This window comes from Camelus ferus, chromosome 13, assembly GCF_009834535.1.
Source record: "Camelus ferus isolate YT-003-E chromosome 13, BCGSAC_Cfer_1.0, whole genome shotgun sequence".
Classification (NCBI taxonomy): domain Eukaryota; kingdom Metazoa; phylum Chordata; class Mammalia; order Artiodactyla; family Camelidae; genus Camelus; species Camelus ferus.
Genome location: NC_045708.1, coordinates 14,364,290 through 14,385,606, shown reverse-complemented (window position 1 = coordinate 14,385,606; position 21,317 = coordinate 14,364,290). Strand labels below are relative to the sequence as shown.

Sequence of the window (21,317 nt, the reverse complement as noted above, 5' to 3'; positions counted from 1 at the left end):
CTGCTTTTCCACTCTCCAGGTCTTTGTACTTCTTACCCTCTTTGTTTTGCCTATACATGGTGCTCCTCTTCTCATGTGGCCAACTGCCCACTTACCTGTCCATTGATCATTTAAGTATTGCCTGTGGCAGCTCTCTAGAAATCTTTTCCTGGGAAGAATTAATCAGTTTCTGCTTTGCTTTTTGACATGTTACTCACCCTCCTTTAAGCACTTCCTATATTCTGTTAAAGTTGAGTTAGGTGAATTGTAAATTCCTTGAGCACAGGAACTTTATTTTATTTCCAGAACTTCTGTTGATGCTGGGGGAAAAAATTGTGTTGCTGCATTTTATATAATGTATGTTGTGAAGTTTATTTCATTCCAAAAAAAGTTTTTTTGTGCTTGATGTTTTCTATTGATGATACTATTAGTTAGCGTCCTCGAAGGAAAGAGAATCTCAAGCAGACCTTGTTATTTGTAGTTGAAGTCAAGAACCCAGAATCATGTCATTCAGGGATACTCTGGAAAGAAAATCTCGGGGATGTGTTGGTCATGTCCACAAAGAGCGTAAGCTGTATGGACAGTGCAGTAGTTAAGTACCGTCACCTCTGTGTCAACTGGAGAGACATATTCTTCTCCAGAGTAGATTGGCCTAATTGAGATGAAGTTTGCCAGCCTAATTAGCCTACTGTTTTTGCTTATCTTTGTTTTTGTATTGTCAGGAACACTCATTGTGTTAATTGGGGTGGAGGTAGAACTATGTGATTCCTAAAGTGAGCTTTATCGTAAACTGGTTGGTGTTACTGAGGGGAAGTTTTCAGGGATTGGGTGAAGAAGCCAAGTGTTGGGGTGAGACAGAAATTTCCACTGAGTTACTGAGAGCAGGAAGACTATTGGTGGGTGACTCAGCTGTTTTTTTCTAAACTGGTCTCATGTGGTAGAAAGTGCATGATGTCTGTTTATTATCAGCAGAATAAGTACTCTGAGAGTCACATTACACAACAGGCATAATGTTTATTTAACTAGCTCAGTGATAATCTAAAAATAGCTTGAGAGGATTTTTATTTTCTTACTACATTTAGCATCCTAAGATAGAAAAAGCATGATGGAGACTCATTGATGAGGGCTTTCCTTTACAGATAACTTTGAATATATAGTTGACCAATACTATTTGACTTCTTTCAATGCAAAGATAAAAGCTTTGGTATTTAAATATAAAAGATTAGGAAGAGAAAATGACTTTCTAATTATCCAGAAAATAATTCTACACAATTATAATTTAGCTTGTATTCTGGACAGATACTCATTTTGGTTGCTTCAGGGACATCATTGAATTATTTATGTGTTAAATTTTTACATAGGAACGTTTTTCCTTTTTGTGAAGTTAAAGCAAATGCTTTTTTGAAATAGAGACGTTAGTGCTGTATATTTGCTGGATTTTTTTTGTTAATATCAAATTATGATAATAATAGTTTTACTCTGATTTTCTTGATTTTACTTAACCTTGTACTCAGGGTTTTCACCACTGTACTGTAATTGAGTCTGTCAGTGTGTCAAAATGTGATTATTATTACCTGGTGTACCTATTTATATGCTTGGCTCTGAAAGAGAAAGCACTTGGAAGCCTGAGTGTATCAAAAAATCATAATCTGCTCATTTGTCTGTGAAGCAGTGAGTCTCTCTGATTTATTCTTTTTGACATTTGAGTGTTGCTCTTCATGGTGCTGCATATGCAGCATATGAACTTGAATCTGAGCTTATTTCAAAAGGGAGAGGGAAAATGGATTCATTAAGAAGAAATAAGTGCCAGCATTGTATTTACAATAATGTTTAACTAAGTGGATATTTAATTAGTTTAATAGTCAATAGAATTACATTACTTACAGTGCTTGATACTGTCTATATATAAAGTGAGAAATACATATCTTTTATGGTGGATTAAAAAATTGCTTTTGCTTTAAACATTATTGCACTGTTTAAATTTGTTTCATTCTGTGTTTCAAAAAATATTAAGCAAACATGAGAGGATTTAAGTTTTTATTTCAAATGTTTGCTAGAATTTCGTATTTTAGCATCTTTCTAGTTAATACAGTCATTAGGAATTTAATATACCTAGAATGGTATATTAAGGTACATGCCTTCCAGTTCACTGCATGTAAATGGGACCTGACTTGAACACCATTGTGAAAGTAATTCTGAAAATTGCGCTGGCTGTTTGTGGTCCCATACCTGCCCTTACCTCCATAGATAAATAAAAAATTGGTCATTTCTCAGTGTTAAAATTATCTGGGCCTGAAAACCTAAGGTTCAGCCGTGGTGCTTGGGCATACTCCAAAGAAGAAATAAGAAAATGACTTCAGGTGAACTCAACTATTCCAGGGGAGATAAATTCAGATTTGGGAAAAGAGAAAGTGGTTCTTTAGTTCTTGTCAGATTGGTAGTTGCAACATAGGAAAGATTAGGAAGAGAAAATGGCAACAGATATCCTACTGAATCCCAAATGACATGCAGAGACGATGTTTTCCCCTGTAATGGAGGAATGATTTCTGTTTCCTGTAGTCATTTGTAATGTGTTTTTGATGATATCTGATGGGGGAATTCTTTTTATATTCAATTAATACCTCTTTACGAAGTAGTTAAATATGTATTCTGCCTCGGTCTGATTCTTCTTGTTACCGTCCTTTCTTGGAAATAAAAGATAAAAACTTGATTTTTCCTTTCACTGAAATATAGAAAAAAATATATATATATGCATTGTGTATTGTGCAGACTGTAAAATGATGATTTTAAAATCTGCATTAGGTTTTTTTTTTTTAATAGGTAGCTACCAGTTTCAAGTGGATTGCCTTGCCATATCAAGTTATCAGTGTTTAGAGAGGTCTACTTTATCAAGGACTACTTAAAATTCAACAATATATAAATAAGCAAATATATATTAGTACACATGTACAAATATGCATTAATCTGTCAACAAATTGATGAAGTTGAATAAATGCACTTGAAACAAACTTGTTTGTGATCAGACTTTGTGATAATGTTTGTTGACACTTAAAATGTTTTTAAATTATGGTGAATACACATAACATAAATTTTACTATATTAACCATTTTTAAATGTACAATTCAGTGGTATTAACTGTATCCACATATTTGTTCAACCATCACTACCATCTATCTCTGGAATTCTTTTCATCTTGTACAACTGAAACTGTACCCATTAAGTGATAACCCCAATTCCTCGCTTCTTCTACAATCTGGCAACAACTGTTCCATTTACTGTCTCTAAATGTGACTAGTTTAAGTACCTCGTAAGTGGAGTCATACACTGTTTTGTTTTTTTGTGAATGGGTTATTTCATGTAGCATAATCCCTTCAAGGTTCATTCATGTTGTCACACGTGTCAGAATTTCCTCACTCTTTATGACTGAATAATACTCCGTTATATGTATATATGCCACATTTTGTTTAGTCTCCTGTCATTGGACACTTGAGTTGTTACCACCTTTTGACTATTGTGAATACTACTGTGAACATAGGTATATAAACATCTCTTCAAGAGTGTGCTTTTAAATCTTTTGGGTATATATTCAGAATTGCTGGGCTATATGACAATTCTGTGTTCAATTTTTTGAGGAACCGTTACCCTGTTTTTCATAACAGCTGCATCATTTTACGTTTCTGCCTGCAGTGCACAGGGATTTCTCCACATCTGCACCAGATACTTGTTGTTTTATGTTTTTTTTAAGTAACCATCCTAATGGGTGTGAGATGGTTTGTCATTGTGATTTTGATTTGCATTTTTCCCAGTAATTAGCAATGTGGAGGATCTTCATGTACTTATTGGCTGTTTGTGTACTTTCTGTGGAGAAATGTCTTTTTCAAGTCCTTTACCCATTTTTCAGTAGAGTGATTGTTTTGTTGAATTTTAGGATTTCTGTATATTAACTCCATATCAGATAATACGATTTACAGTTATTTTCTCCAGTTTTGTGTTTCCTTTTCACTCTGTTTTTGTGTGTTTTGGTGCCTAGAAGTTCTTAGTTTTGATGTTATCCAGTTTATCTGTTCTTTTATTTCTTGTATTTTGGGTGTCACATCCAAAAAAAAAAATCATTGATAAATCCCATATCAGAAAACTTTTTCCGTATATTTTCTTCTAAGGTTTTTATACTCTTAGCTCTTAGAACTTGGTCTTTTATACATTTTGAGTTAATTTTTGTATATGGTGAAAGATAAGGGTCCAACTTCCTTATTTTGCATGTGGGTATCCAGTTTTTCCAACACCATTGATTGTAGAGATTGTCCTTTACTGGGTAGTTTTGACACCCTTGTGAAAAATCATTTGGTTATACATATGAGGGTTTATTTCTAGAGTCTTTATTCACTTCCATTTGTCTGCATGTTTGTCTTTATGTAAGTACCACATTGTTTTGATTTCTGTAGACTTGTAATAAGTTTTGAAATTAGGAAGTGAGATCTCCATTTTTGTTCTTTTCCAAGGTTATTTTGGTTTTTCACTGTCACTTGAGATTCTGTACGAGTTCTAGGATGAATTTTTCTATAACTACAAAACATGTCATTGGGATTTTGATAGGGATTGCATTGAATCTGTAAATTGCTTCTGGAAGTATTGACATCTTAATAATAAGTCTTCTAATTCATGAACATGGAATCTCTTTCCACTTATTGTGTCTTCTCTAATTTCATTCAACCACATTTTGTAGTTTTCAGTGTACAAGCCTTTCATCTCCTTGGTTAATTTTATTTCTAAGCGTTTATTCTTTTTAATGCTATTATAAATGGAATTTTTTTTTATTTCCCTTTCGTATTTATTGTCAGTGTATAGAAACAACTGGTTTTTATGTGTTTATTATTTATCTTGTAACTTTGGTGAATTCCTTTATTACTTCTAACAGTTTTTAAAATGGAATCTTTAGGATGTTCTACATAGATTATATTATTTGTGAAGAGATAATTTCATTTTTCTTTTTCTATTTTAGGTTCCTTTTATTTTTTTTTCCTTGTCTAATTGCTTCAGTAGGATTTTCAATTCTGTGTTAAATAGTTGTGAAGGCAGGAATCTTTATCTTATTCCTGATTTTAGAGGAAAAGCTTTCAGTCTTTCACCAATGAGGATGATTTTAGATGTGAGCTTTTCATATATAGCCTTTATTATACTGGAGTAGTTTCCATCTATTCCTACTTTGTTGTTGAATTTTTTTATCATGAAAGGGTGCTGAAGTTTACCATAAGTTTTGTTTGTTTGTTTGTTTTGCATCAGTTCAAATGATCATGTGTGTGTTTTTTTTCTTCTTTATTTTGTTAGTGTGGGGTATTATTGATTTTATTTTAATTGAAGTATAGTTGATTTATAATGTTGTGTTAGTTTCTAGTGTATAGCATAGTGATTCAGTTATACATATATATGTTTCATATTCTTTTTCATTATTTGTTATTATAAGATATTGAATATAGTTATCTTGTTGTTTATACATAGTAGTTTGTATCTGCTAATCCCAAACTCGTAATTTATCCCTCCTACCCTTCTCCCCCTTTGGTAACCATAATTTGTTTTTTATGTTTGTGAGTCTATTTCTGGTTTGTAAATAAGTTCGTTTGTATCATTTGTTTGATTTTACATATAGGTAGTATCATATGATATTTGTCTTTATTTGACTTACTTCACTTAGTATGATAACCTCTAGGTTCATCCATGTTGCTGCAAATGGGATTACTTCATTCTTTTTATGGCTGAGTAATGTTGCATTGTGTATATATATATATATATATATATATATATATATATATATATACCACCTCTTCTTTATCCATTCATCTGTCTGTGGACATTTATATTGCCTCCATGTCTTGGCTTTTGTAAATAGTACTACTATGAACATTTGGGTTCATGTATCTTTTAGAATTGGAGTTTTCTCTAAATAAATGCCCAGCAGTGGGATTGCCGGATCATATGGTGACTTTATTTTTAGTTTTTTAAGGACTCTCCATTCTGTTTTCCATAGTTCGCCAGATTACATTCCCACCAACAGTGTAGGGAGAGTTCCCTTTTCTCCACAACTCTCTCCAGCATTTATCATTTGTGGACTTTTTAATGGTGGTCATTCTGACCAGTATGAAGTGATACCTCACTGTAGTTTTGATTTGCATTTCTCTGATAATTAGTGATACTGAGCATCTTTTCATGTGCCTGTTGGCCATCTGTATGTCTTTTTTGGAGAAATGTCTATTTAGGTCTTCTGCCCATTTTTTGACTGGATTTTTTTTATTATTATTATTGAGTTGTATGAGCTCTTTGTGTATTCTGGAAATTAAGCCCTTATCATCAGTTGCATTGTTTGCAAATAATTTTTCACATTCTGTAAGTTGTCTTTTCATTTTGTTTATGGTTTCCTTTGCTGTGCAGCTTATTCGGGGAAAAAATTGCTAAAGTTTATGACAGAGAATGTTTTGCCTATGTTCTTTTCTAGGAAATTTATGGTGTCCTGTTTTATGTTTAGGTCTTTAAGCCATTTTGAGTTTATTTTTGTGTATGGTGTGAGGGAGTGTTACAACTTTGTTGATTTACATGTGGCTGTCCAGCTATCCCAGTACCACTTGCTGAAGAGACTATCTTTTCTCCATTTTATAGCCTTTCTTCCTTTGTTGAAGGTTAATTGACCATAGGTGTGTGGGTTTATTTCTGGGCTCTCTATTCTGTTCCATTGATCCAAATATCTGTCACTGTGCCAGTACCATGCTATTTTGATTACTGTAGCTTTCTAGAATTGTATGGAGTATGGGAGGGTTATACCTCCAGCTTTGTTCTTTTTCCTCAGTATTGATTTGGCAATTCTGGGTCTTTCGTGATTCCATATAAATTTTAGGGTTATATGTTGTTCTGTGAAAAATGTCATGTGTACTTTGATAAGGATTGCATTAAATCTGAATATTTCTTTGAGTGGTATGGCCATTTTAACAATATTAGTACTTCAAATCTAAGAGCATGGGATAACTTTTTATTTCTTTAAATGATCTTCAGTTTCCTTTGTCAGTGTTTTATAGTTCTCAGCATATAAATCTTTTCACCTCCTTGGTCAGGTTTATTCCTAAGTATTTTATTTATTTATTTTTTGATGCAATTTTAACAGGAATTTTTTTTTTTTACTTTCTTTTTCTGATATTTGATTGTTAGTGTAAAGAAATGCAACAGATTTCTGTAAGTTAATCTTGTATCCTGCTACCTTACTAAACTAAACATACACAAAAATGTGTGTATGTAAAACTGGTAAAGCTGAAGAAGGTTGATGGATCATATCAATGTCAATTTTCTAGGTTTAATATTGAACTCTAGTTATATAAGATAGTACCATTTGGGGAAACTAGATTAAGAGCATATGGAGATTCTTTGTATTATTTTTTAAACTCCATGTGAATCTATAATTATCTCAATAAAATTTAATAATTTTTACTGTCACATAAATGACATTCTTCGGTACTGGCTTTTTTTTTCTTTCTTTAGATGAGTGTGGGAGTGAGGAATACAAGGCCTACCATTGCTTTGATTTTTTTTTTTTCTAAGGCACCAGTAGTTTTACCCATCTTGTTTTTCTATCACTAGTGCAAACTTCAACCTAATGACATTATGTTAGCATCAATATTGTGAGAATATTTTATCTCCTAGACCTGATAAAGTATCAGGGATGCTCGGGGCTCTGGTCCACATTTTCAGAATCAGTCTCAATAAAGCTTTAGTCATTATTTAGCTGAAGAACACAAGTACAGTTGGCCCTCTGCGTTGGCAAATACTGAACCTGCAGATATGGAGAGTCCACTGTACTAAACAATTTTATATGAGAGACTTGGGCATCTGTGGATTTTGGTATCTGCGGGCATCTAGGAAGCAATCTCCTGTGGATAGCAGGGGACAGCTCTAATGTGCTTAAGACTACATGTACAGTTCAGTGATATGTCTCTCTCTCTCTCTCCAGTGTTTTATCTTGTAGTCTTGTTTGTTAGATGTTAATGTACTTCTGTAAAGTTAGAGTTACATTTGTAATGATATAAGATGAGAAGAGTAAAACTTTGGAATTAACAGTTTTCTACATCTGTGCTATATAATATAGTAGCATCTAGCCATATCTTGATATTTAAACTTAAATTCTAAGTGATTAAAATGCATATAAGTACAATTTAAATTGAATCTGGTTGTAGAGTTTGTTTTACAGATGAAAATGTTCTAGATATCTTTTGCACACTATGCATATAGTTAACATTACTGTACCTTTGAAAATCGTTAAGATGGTAAATTTTATGTTATGTGTTTTCTACCACAATAAATTTTTTTTACTTAATAAATTTATTTAAATAAAATTAAACATTGATTTTTTCAGTTGGGCTAGTTACATTTCAATCATTCAATAGCTCCATGTGGTTAATAGGTACTAAATATATACTATATTTATATTTATATCATCACAGAAATGTGTATTTACACTGATTGTAGAACACTCAGGAAGACAGTTCTTAAGGGGTTGAAAGTGCTTGGAAGCATTGTGGATGCCAGCATGGTCAAAGTGCTGGTCTAGACTTTAATGTATTGTCTTTACTTCTCTGGCCAGATTTACTTGTCAAACATTTATTTGATAGAAGAGTTTCTCACTATTTATATCCTGTAGTAGCTAGTTAATAAGAATGAACACAGATATATACATACATATATAGAGTATAGTTATAAAGAAAAATTCTGAAATGAAATTGACAACTTTTATAAACTTACGGTTTATTTAAAAAATAATTGGTGTATCTTTAGTTCATCTTTTTATTCAGATTTTAAAAAGCATTTCCAGCTCTAAGATGATAGAAATAGATTTGCCTCTGATACCTTTACAGTTTCATGTTTTACATTACAATATTTTTAATCAATTTGAATCAATTTGTTTGGTACTGTGAGTTGATGATATATATATATATATATATCTCCACCTTTCCTCTTGGTTGATTAATCATTCCCACAATTTATTAAGTGATTTTGGTATTTCCTTAATGATTTGAAATGCTACCAGTATGTTCTGTATATACATGTGCTTATTTCAACATTCTCTCTCAATACCTTTCTTTTCCATATGATTAAATGCTCTTCTGTATCTTTTTCAAAGACTATGAAGGATTATACTCTATGGCTGAGTATAATCTGTATCTATCTCTTTATTGATTAAATTAAAAATTTCTTGAAGGTTAAAAAACCGGTAACTATTTATCCTTGGCCTCATTTATGTAATTAGCCCACAGCATAGTGTCTTCTTTGTGTTATACTTCCATAAGTATTGTTGATTTAGTTTTCATTGTGATTTATCAGAAGACATTTCAGTTGTTTCCCAAAAATATTTAGAACTTTGCAAAATACAGACCTACTGGATTTTGTGGTTTGCTTTGCTTTTTTCTGTCACATGAAGGGGAAGCTAGCTGTAGGACAGAGGTTATCTTCAGTATGTTTTTATTATAAAAGTAATCAATTCTTTTGATACATGAAAAAGAAAAAACAGACATAGGCATATATACTCAGAGATATTGAGGGTTTAGGTTCAGACCACTACAATAAAGTGAATATTGCAGTGATGGAGGTCACACAAATTCTTTGGTTTTCTAGTGCATATAAAAGTTATGTTTACATAATACTGTAGTCTATTAAGTTTGCAGTTACATTATGTCTAAAAAATAAATGTACATACCTTAATCAAAAAATACAATTGACCCTTGAACAATACAGGTTATTGGTTCCAGGACACACCACAGATACTGAAATCCATGGATGTTCAAGTCCCATAGTTGGCGGTTATCCTTGGTTTCACATCTACGGATTCAGCCAACCACAGATTATGTAGTAATGTAGTATTTATTTATTTCCCCTCAGTTTTATTGAGATGTAATTGACAGCACTGTATCAGTAAAGTGTATAGCATAATGATTTAACTGACATACATCATGAAGTGCTGTAGTATTCCATGTATAATTGGATTCACACAGTTCAAAACCCTGTTGTTCAAGGGTCAACTGTACTATATTGCTAAAAATGCTAACCATCATCTGAGCCTTCAGCGAGTTGTACTTTTTTAGTTGGTGGAGTATCTTGCCTCGTTGTTGATGTTTGCTGGCTGATCAGGGTGGTGGTTGCTGAAGGCTGGGATGGCTCTGGCAGGCTTTTAAAATAAGACAGCGTTGAAGTTTGTCTCATCAATTGACTTTTCCTTTCATGAACAACTTCTCTGTAGCATGGAACGCTATTTGATAGCGTTTTACCCACAGTAGAATTTCTTTCCAAATCAGAATCGATCCTCTCAAACTCTGCCGCTGCTTTATCAACTAAGTTTATGTAATATTCTAATCTTTTATTGTCATTTCACAGTCTTCACAGATCTTCACCAGGAATAGATTCCATCTCAAGAAGCCACTTTGTTTGCTCATCCATAAGAAGCAACTCCTCATCTGTTGGAGTTTTATCACGAGATTGCAGCAATTCAGTCATACCTTCAGGCTCCACTTATAATTCTAGTTCTCTTGTTTCTACCACATCTGCAGTTGACTCCTCGCTGAAGTTCTGAACCCCTCAAAATCATGCACGAGGGCTGGAATCAACTTCTTCCAAACTCCTGTTAATGTTACTATGGTGGTCTCATCCCATGAATCACAAATGTTCTTCATGGCATCTAGAGTGGTGAATCCTTTCCAGAAGGTTGTCCATTTACTTTGCCCGGATCCATCAGAGGAGTCACAATCTATGGCAGCTAATAGTCTTACGAAACATATTTGTTAAATAATAAGACTTAAAAGTCGACATGACTCGATCCATGGGCTGCAGAATGGATGCTGTGTTAGCAGGCATGCAAACATCATTAATCTCGTTGTACATCTCCATCAGGGATCTTGGGTGAGCAATGATCAGGTTCACTGTCAGCGAGCAGTAATGTTTTAAAAGGAATCTTTTTTTCTGAACAGTAGGTCTCAACAGTGAGCTTAAAATATTCAATAAACCATGTTGTCAACAGATGTGCTGTCATCCAGGCTTTGCTGTTTCATTTATAGGACACAGGCAGAGTAGATTTAGGAGAATTCTTAAGGGTCCTTGGAGTTTTGGAATGGTAAGCAAGTACAGACTTCAACTTAAAGTCACCAGATGCATTAGCCCCTAACAGAGAGTCAACTTGTCCTTTGAAGCCAGGGACTGACTTCTCTCTAGCTATGAAAGTTGTAGATGGCATCTTCTTCCAATAGAATATTGAAAAAGTCTGTAGTTTGGTATGGCCACCTTTATTCATTACCTTAGCTAGATGTCCTGGATTCTTCTGCATCAGTACTTGCAGCTTCACCTTGCACTTGTCTGTTATGGTGATGGCTTCTTTCTAAAGCCTCATGAACCAGCCTCTGCTAGCTTCAAACTTTTCTTCTTCAGCTTCCTCACCTCTCTCAGTCCTCATAGAATTGAAGAGAGTTAGGGCCTTGTTCTGTGGTAGATTTTGACTTAAAGGAATGTTGTGGCTTGTTTGATCTTCTAGCCAGACCGCTGAAGCTTTCTCCTTATCAGTAATAAGGCTGCTTTGTTTTCTTATCATTTGTGTGTCCACTGATTCACTTCCATATTCATTTCCCAAGAACTGACTTTTCCTTTGTATTCACAACTTGGCTAACTGTTTGGCACAAGAGGCCTAGGTTTTGGCCTGTCTTGGCTTTCGACGTGCCTTCCTCACTGAGCTTAATCATTTTTAGTTTTTGATTTAAAGTGAGAGACATGAGACTCTTCTGTTCACTTGAACACTTGGGGGCCACTGCAGGGGTTTTTTTAATTAAATTAAATTTATTTTTTAATTGAAGTATTGTTGATTTATAATGCTGTGTTAGTTTTGGGTGTACAGAAAAGTGATTCAGTTGTACATATACATGTGTATATTCTCTTTCAGATTCTTTTCCATTATAGATTATTACAAGATACTTAATATAGTTTCCTTTTGCTATACATTGGTCCTTGTTCATCTGTTTTATATGTAGTAGTGTGTATATGTTAATCCCAAACTCCTAATTTATCCCTTCTCCCTACCCCTTTCCTGTTTGGTAACCATAGTTTGTTTTCTATGTCTGTGAGTCTATTTCTGGTTTGTAAATAAGTTCATTTTTGTCATTTTTTTAATGATACCACATGTGAGAGATATCACATGATATTTGTGTTTGACTTACTTCATTTAATATGATGATCTCTAAGTCTATCCATGTTGCTGGGGGCAATTACTTTATTCTTTTTTATGGTAAAGTAATATTCTATTGTATATATGTATACATGTATGTACACACTACATCTTCTTTGTCCATTCACCTGTCGATGGACATTTAGGTTGCTTTTATGTCTTGAATGTTGTAAATAGTGCTGCTATGAACACTGGGGCTGATGTATCTTTTTGAGTAATAGTTTTGTCCACACTGCAGGGTTACTGGGCCTAATTTCAGTATTGTTGTGTCTCGGAATAGGGAGGCCTGAGGAGAGGGAGAGAGACAGGAAACAGCAGGTCAATGGAATAGTGAGAACACAAACAACATTTATGGATTAAGTTGCCAACTTATAAGGGCGCAGTTAGTGTCACCTCAAAACAATTACAGTAGTAACACCAAAGATCACTGATCTTGGGTCACTATAGCAAATATAATAATAATAACAAAGAGTTTAAAATATTGTGAGAATTACCAAAATATGACACACAGACATGAAATGATCAAATTCTGTTGGGAAAATGGGATTGATAGACACGTTTGATGCAGGGTTCCCACAAACCTTCAATTTGTAAAAATCTCAATACCTGTGAAGTGCAGTAAAATGAGGGGCAATAACATGGAGTGTGCCTGTAATACAGAAGTGTATAAAATAAGACCTCCAAGTTGTATCCTATACCCCCCCTTTCAGTTCCCATGTCTTTGAAGTAGCAATGTTAAGTTTGCTATGTCTTCCCCAGACATCTTTACTTTCTGAGTATACTCGTGCGTATATCCAAAAACCCCACACAAATAGGGTTCTTTTATACTTAACTAATTCTGCTTTGCTTTTGTCACTTAATATTATAGGTATTTTCCATGGCCGTCTATGTATATTTATCTCATTCTTTTTTAAGATTATACTACATTCTCTGTTTGTATATTTCATACTTTAATCTCTCTCCTATAAATGAAAATAGCAAGTCCTTTTTTTTTTTTTTGCCATTGTGAATTTATCTTTAGGGTAAATTTCTTGAAATGGAATTTTGGAGTAAAAGAATAAATTTATTTAGAATTTGCTAAGTATTACCTAATAGCTCTTTGAAAGGCTCTGGCAACTTAATTTTTCAGTCAGGTTTGTGTATGTATGTTCACACTTCCACAATATTGAATTTAGCCTTTATGACTTTATTTACTTAAGGAGAACAGATTGTTTTGGAACAGGAGAAATAATCTTTCATCTCTGTGTTATATGTGAAGTGTTTAGAATGGTGTCTGAAACATAGTAAGAGCTATATAAATGCTATAATTATTTTTGTTGGCTTAAGTCCATTGTATTGTATTTTGAAAATTGAAAATCTTTATCAGTTTTTTCACATGTTTATTTTGAAAACCATCCATATCTGGACCTAAGATGCTGTTAGTGTGTTGTTGGTTGTAATGGAATTCACCCTTAGATTTTTCTCTTTAATTGTCCAAATCAGTTTTACAAATAGTTATAATGGACTTAAAGGTTATGTATGCAGCACAAAGTGTAATTTGATTGCCTTGTTTTCACTGACATTCTGTTAACAGATTGTCAGTTATAGTACCATTTGCTAATCCTTGTTGTTACCTCCAGGTGATAAGAAAGGGTCAGTGACTTAAGAGTGTTTGTTGAAACATGAAAGTAATGATAAAAATGAGAATATAAGTCTATACTTCTTCTAAACTTGTACAGTGAACTAGATTGCTGTGTAAATATAAAGTATTCATGTATATATCCTTGAAGAAGTAAATCTTTGTGATAATTTAGAACATATTTGAAAAGGGAAAGTACAAAATCTATGACGACTGTCAACGTGATACTTGATTGCTTTAACCCTAGTTCTCTGTGCATTTGGTGTTGTGAAACATGTTCATAGAATGTTCCCAAACTTTTGCAGTAGTTTTCAATAAAGCATAATAGTATATTAAAGTTTTTCCAGAATAACTTAATTAATAAACTTGTAATTATCATGTCATTAAATTCAGAGAAGAGATGAAAAGCATAGAGACATCTTTCAGTTTTACTCCCTGCAGTCACAGCAGATATGCCATATCATTTCTATGAAATTTTAAAAACCAGCCACAAAGAATGGAAAAACTTTCTGAGATAAAGCTGAGTGAGCTATTGGCAAAATTCTTTTATCAATGCACCTATTAATATATTCCTAATGGCACAATCACATACATTGTGAAAGAAACTCACTTCCATGTATAGCAGTCATCAGATACTATGGTTTGCATTCAAGTGAAATGGCTTGTCTACGGAGTAGAATCAGCTCTTGGCACACATACAATTTAAATATAAGAAGGAATACTTGATTAATTTTTGTGTTTAAAGGAGTAATTCCAGGCTAAAGGAAAGTAAGTTCTTTGTTTTATTCATAATAATTTTGAGAGCAGTGAGAGTCTCAGTACTGACAGGACCAGCTATATGTGTGGACAGTAAGGGTGGCATTACTGAGTGATAGAACTTGTGCCCAAATGTTATTTCACATACTTCTTTTGCAATCAATTATAAGTGTGTAGACTTACAGTCTCCAGTGTTGAAGACTTTAGTGAAAATTTTGAATAAGATTAAATATAGCTATCATGCACATTTTCAGTATATTCAGTGAAAAAAATTAATTGCTCTTCCTTTCTGTCATACACTAGCTATGAAAGGACAAAGTTTTCACTTAACTTTTTGAAGTGTTGGAAGAGATAACATTTCTCTGTGTTTTCACAAGTGGTATCTCAGTGCTGTATTTATCTAGATAGCCAGAAGCTTATGCTTCAACACACCACCAACTGAATGTTGAGAATAAAGTACAGTAGTCTTATCTTTAGGTTCACTTTTCAAGGTTTCAATTAACTATGGTCAACCACATTCCAAAAATGATAAATGGAAAATGCCAGAAATAAACTATTCATAAATTTTAAATTGCTTGCTATTCTGAGTAGCGTGATGAAATTTCTTCTCATTAAGAGATTTAAGATAACCTCTAATAAATGCACTGATTCTGAATTGCTGGATATTATGATGAAGATAAGTTTTTAAAAGTAAAGCTGTAAAACCACACTAATAAACACTTTCCTACATTTTTTAACACTTTGAATTTGAGTTACCATGCTAGATTTATTCAAATTATGATATTATTATGCCATTCTTTGACAGACCCCTTATCCCTCTGGACAGAATGCAGGTCCAACCACGTTGGTATACCCTCAAGCTCCTCAGACAATGAATTCTCAACCTCAAACCCGTTCTCCGGTAAGTAAGCAGAAGCTTGGTCTAGATAATATTCTCCATCTAAGCTTGTGTTTGTAGTAGCTTAGGTTCTTTTGGCTAATATTTTTACTTGATTTTGGAAATTCATTACAAAGACAATTTTTAAAAAATTACTGTTATTATTATTATTGGATAGCATTGCATTTTCAGGCCTTTCCTGTAGGAATAATTTAAATTAATAAAAAGAAGAAATGGAACTTTTTATCTTTTACTTTTCTGTGGCATTTAAGTTCTGGTTGCATTCAAGTTCATTTCAGATCTTAATTTCTTAATTGTACCGTTCAAAATTCAGGAGTGTAAAGCATGATCTTGAAAGTAAATTAAATTTCATTAATTGGATTTTGAAATTCTATTGGTTTGGGAGGTAAGACTTCTGAATTGGTGCTGTTAGATCAGTTCTAAACATTTGACAGTGTGGGCATATGCATGACATGTACCAGTGGTGTATTTATTTCTTCAGATGGTAAATACATTGTCGTACAAGTGTAAATGCTATCATCCTCTTTGCTCATCCTTTAAGTGGATTGCAATAAGCATTGCAAAGACTGAGAATTTACTCAGAGTTCTTCCTTCTGTTTCACAAAAGTGTGCAGTAGCTTCAGCTGTTCATTCCTTCGAAGGTTGTTTCCTGCCCTGCATGATTAGTTTTTGCTAGAAGGTGCTTCTGTAATATCTCACATTGTATGTCACGCTCCTCCATGTATCTCAGCTCTGTGTTTTCCTCAGAATACAGGGATCTTTTGGTTCTCTACCTCTGCTTTTGGCCTGTAGTACAGGAATATTTCATTGCACTAGCTCCTATTCATTTGGTTTTATGCATGAATTCAGAAATTTTGATATGTGTGACAATTTCTCAAAGAACTAGGAGATCATAGAGTTCACTGTTATCCTCTTCTATCTTCCTTTTCCCTATTGCCCTGTTCTCCAATACCTGTTCTTAGATCCTGGTTCTCCCTAGGGGGTGGAGGAACCATTCTAAAGAGGTGGGACTTTGGTCCTAGTTGCCTGTTTGCTTGTCTGTTTTTGTCATTGTTATTGTTGTTGTTGAAATGGTCAACAAGATGTCTGATGTAAGTTTTGTTCTGAGAGTGCTCGGGAATGCGGACCCTTGACTACTTGGAGTGGGCCTGAGATCTCGCCAAATTAATTTAGCCAGGCCCTGGTAAAACATGGAACATTATGGTAAACTCTTATTGCAAAGAATTCCATGGCCCTCTTTACTTCTCCCTCTTTATAATTATTGGAAGAAAAAAAGAAATTTACATGGTTAGAACTGGCTCGAAACCTGACTGAAGAGCTGCATCTCTAAACCAGTTTTTTTGACAGCCCAGCAGAACAGTGCCAATACATTGCACAGACAACTGGAAGAGGAGGAAGGTTTTGGAACAGACTCCCGTTTACAGGTCCTTGGCTGGAAGAGGCTGGATAAAATACTGCATTGTAAGCAATATAACAAACTGTACTTCTTGCAGGCAGTGGTGCCTCTGGCACTCATTATTTTTGACCACATCCATTTATTGGCTGATGAACAGAAATGCATTGATTGCTTCCTCTCTGAAAGTCTAACCTAGCATGGCAGTTTCTGCCAGGCATAGTGGGGAAAAGAATAACAAATTGGGTGGGTCTTCTCTATTACTGGGAATTAGACAGGAGTAATTTTTGGTTTAGATTTTTCTTTATTTGAAACTTGAAGAGGAATATCCCTTTCAGATAAATTTGATTTTTAAAACAAATTTCAAGGTTTCTTTTTCCCTCTTTCCATTTTATAATTGAATATCAAGGGGGAAACTGCCTATGATTGTCAGCCATTTTTCTGTGGTCATAAACTCTTCAGATACTGTCCTCTATGCAGTTTTTGCTATCTGCTCTGCTAGTGACCATTACCACCCCCATTGCTAAAAACCACACACATAACATTCCATTACATACCCCAAAACAAGTGCAAGACTAGCAGACCCCATACTACTCTTGCTTGTTGTTTTGGGTCCAATTTTCTTTATTTCATTTGTGTTGGTGCTGGGAGGGTGAAGCTGGGATATAGAATTCAGCAGGATTGCATTTTCTTTTTACATCCCAAGTTGCCATAGTCTAGTCTCATCCATCCCACAGCTCAGCTGTCCCAACTGGTGAGGAGAGGTAAGCTGTTGCACTAAGGAAGGGACCTTCCCATGGCTTTGTAGAGCAGCTAAAGCTTACTCCATTCTATTTCTGCATTAATGGGCCATTGGCAATTGCACAGTTTAGGCTTTTCTGTTCTTCCCTGGACAGCTGCCTTTGCAATCCAACTGACTTCAAATGGCCCCCCCTCCCTGCTTCAGGTGACCTTTGTGCCTGTATTTCTACATGATACTTAGGTCTTAGTTAAATTTATATTGTTGGAAGTCTTGTTTAAAAGTAAGAAAATGTTGATAAACTACTGCCTGTTCCATTTTTCTGGTTGTATTGGAAATCTTTAAACCATAGTTTATTTTTTAATGGCCTCCAAAATGGTGAAGCTATTGAATGCTTAATTGGGAGAGGGGGACAGTTTGGCATTTGCAGTAACCTGTAACCATGGGTTATTTTTATATTTTGTGGTGCCAGGTGCCAAAGTTACATCAATGTACGTTGGCCATGCTCAGTTACCAACTGTGCATGGAAGAGTGAGTGAGTGGGTGGGTGGGTGGCATTAAACATCAGATTTGAGTTCACAGAAGGCTGCTTTCCTTAATATCTACAGTCCTCACCATCTTAAAGACCCCTCCTGAAAAAAAAAGAAAATGAAAAAAGAAAGAAAAGTTTCTGTTTTTAATAGGAGCCAGCAGCGACTACAGTTTGTTCTGTTGCTTACAGTTACCCATAGGATTAAGACTATTGTTCCAAATGAAAAACTCAATAGCCAATGGTGACTAGTGCAAAATAGACTAGGGTACTTTCCCACTAACTTGTGTTTTTTAAAAAAAATATGTGTATAATTTTATAAGGTATTCCTCTTGCTCACAGAAAGTTCTCTTTTGATTGCAACATTCCAAATCTATAAAGTTTCAGCTTTTATTTCAGAGCCTTAGAAATGGGGCCTTTCTGTGGAACAGTGATAAGACAGGTACTGCTGTACTCAGGTGAATTTTTTAACGTGGCCCTTCTCTCCCATTTCCTTCAAAAGTGCGTGAAGAAACATCTCACTTCCACCCCCTACTTTAATACCACCTGGGTGATATTGCCTATTCTTGAAACTTGGTGTCAGTAGTAGAGGTATGATATATCTTCCTTTCATAATTGGAAAACTGAAAATATAAGACTTCAGTTTCTTTGAAGAGAAAATGTTCTGCAAGAACTATAGCTGCCATTATCATCATTCTGGAAAGCTATTTTACAGTGGTTATTAGCAAATATAATGGCTGACTAACGTACCCTAATCATATACGTCATCAAGAGCTTGTTAATTTATGCTGAGTAACTTCAACAAATGTGTTAAGGCACTTTTCATTCCTTGAACAAGAGGTGATATTTTAGCTTCTAAGGTAAATTTTTGATAGAGCTGTCTTCAGTCGTATCCTACGTTGTGACCTGTACATCACTACAATTTTTGGAAAATGTTTTATATTGAATAATGGCAATTGAGGAAGTAATTCCAAATTCTTACATATACTATTGCACATAACTTAAATTCTGAGTATAAGGGATTGTTTCTTAGTAATCTTCAGTCTACTTCTCCCATAGTAATGAACTAACAGAAGGAATGCTCTGTGGGAAATAAAACAACTGAAGGAAGATTTATATTTTAGCTCCTTAAATATTTTAAATAAAAGCCATGTATGGTTTGCATTCAAAACTACTTACTAAATATTTTCTTTTCACTGTTAAAGAGGGCGGTTAACATTTCAGTAGTTAATGTGTAGGTAGCCAGTATATGACATTACATGCCCAAATAGTTTTCTCTGTTTTTTTTAGAAAGTCACTTTTGGAAGCCCAGTTTTGCCCTGATGAAGAATTATTTGATGTTAGAGGTTTTGTATTTAAAATTTTATGGGTGAAAAAGCTTTTTCTTCCATTCTAAGTTAGGGAAATTCAGAGTTGGAATATGTACTATCTGATTTCAAGTGCTTTATGATTTAGCTAAGGAGTTATGTTTTCCTTTGCTGTTATTCTTGATATTAGATAGCACTAGGTACATGTGTACAGTGTTGTGCTGTTGTGTTTAAATAGTATTGAGGTTTTGACTTCTACTCTTTTTTTCTTCTTAAGTCTGTAATAGTACCACTTTGATTAATCATATTAGAGAGTGATATTCTTTAATACTATTTGCTTTGATATGCCTGATATTAAGCTTTTCTAGTTAATTGCATTTAAACATATATACATAATTATTTCTATACTTAAATATATATTTATACATTATAAACATCTATTTATATGTTTATAATATGTAAATTAAATTTTAGTCTTTAACTCTAAGGAATAAAGGAAGATACTGAAACTTCCATTTCATGTGTTTACCCTTTAAACTTAAGTAAATTTGAAATCAGTCCATTTACATTCTTTATTTTACTATTGAACATTTTAATTACCTCCAAGCTGTTTCTTGTAATGTAAAAGTATTTCTCATTCCCTTCAGCTATATCAGTTGCATAAGCATACTTGACTTTTCATGTTTGTCTTAATATAACCACTTAGTGTTTCAAACTTTCTTTTGCTTTATTTTAGGGTTAAAAAAATTCCTATCAGAGAAGCACCCTTATGTGCCTAACAGCTTAGCTGTTTCTCTCCCAGCTGATAGATGGCAAACTATTTTGGGTAGAGGTGTTAACCTGTTGAATCTTAGTACCTGTCTGTCACTGTCCTGCAGCAAAGCTTTGACTGTTTGTGTTTTTTTTTTTTTTTTTTTTTTTCTTGTGGGTTTTTTTTGTTTTTTTTTTTTTCCTTTTGGCATATTGTGTGACATTTTGGTTTTTGTTGTGGTGTTTCTGACTCTTTGTGCCTTTCCTTTTGTGTTTGTTTTCCCTCCTTTTCTCAGTTTGCAGCGGGGCCTCGACCTGCCCATCATCAGGTACTGTACCCTTGCCCCTTCGCTATTACCCTTAACTAATAGGTGGGGGCTTTAGTAGCTGCTGGCTCTTAGAATGCTGCCATTCCATGGAACCACTCTACTCTCTCCAAGAGTAGCTTCAGTCTGTTGTAATGTAGTTCTTCTTGTCTTTCACTAATTTCATAGCATTTTGTTATTAACAAACCAGTTTTGCTTCTGTTTATGACACAATTTAAAAATAATTTAGTTTTTTTACTTTCTGAAAAATAATTGCTCTGAATTTAGAGAACCTTAAAAAACTTTGGATATATTTAGCTGTCATAGATTTTGTGGATATCTATATTAAATTTAAATTTAACTAAATGGAACAGGCAACATTCTAAGGGTTTTCTGTTAACATTCTGATGTAACTTGTATTGATGTGTATAAAATTGTGTTAGTATTTCTAAAACCATTTAATCTCAGTTACTAACTTAGACCTAATAACAAATTGATTCACAATAATATACATTCATTTGCTGCATAGAATTATCTTTATTCTTAGGATACATAGAAAATAGATACCTTACTTAATTTTAGTATTTTTAGCCTATTGGTTCTTTTAAATGAAGCATTATATGAAGTAAAATTTCAAAAATGTATATGCGAATACTAGTTTATTTAATAGGAATATACAGAGGGCATAGTTTGGGAGAAAGAAAAAAGACTTACAGGGTCCCCGTCCCCCCCCCCCCCCCCGCATAGCTTTTTAATGCATTGTTCTGAAACATTTTCTCATTCTATAGTAGAAAGAGCCTAGGCTTTAGAA

At 33.9% G+C, this 21,317-nt stretch overlaps 1 protein-coding gene across 12 annotated transcripts in view; it reads left to right on the top strand.

The window, feature by feature from the left end:
* Positions 1–21,317, top strand: part of EIF4G3 (eukaryotic translation initiation factor 4 gamma 3) — a 319,236-nt gene that overhangs the window by 152,344 nt on the left and 145,575 nt on the right. For 7 of the 12 annotated variants that reach the window (XM_032495362.1, XM_032495369.1, XM_032495364.1 and 4 more), the window contains exons 4-6: positions 15,391–15,486; positions 16,831–16,944; positions 20,498–20,530. The exons of 1 other annotated variant lie outside the window; for it this stretch is intronic. In XM_032495362.1, the coding sequence (XP_032351253.1) occupies positions 15,391–15,486; positions 16,831–16,944; positions 20,498–20,530 (243 nt within the window). The remainder of the gene's footprint in view (positions 1–15,390; positions 15,487–16,830; positions 16,945–20,497; positions 20,531–21,317) is intronic. 4 more of the 12 variants (XM_032495371.1, XM_032495367.1, XM_032495366.1 and 1 more) reach the window with 2 other exon arrangements.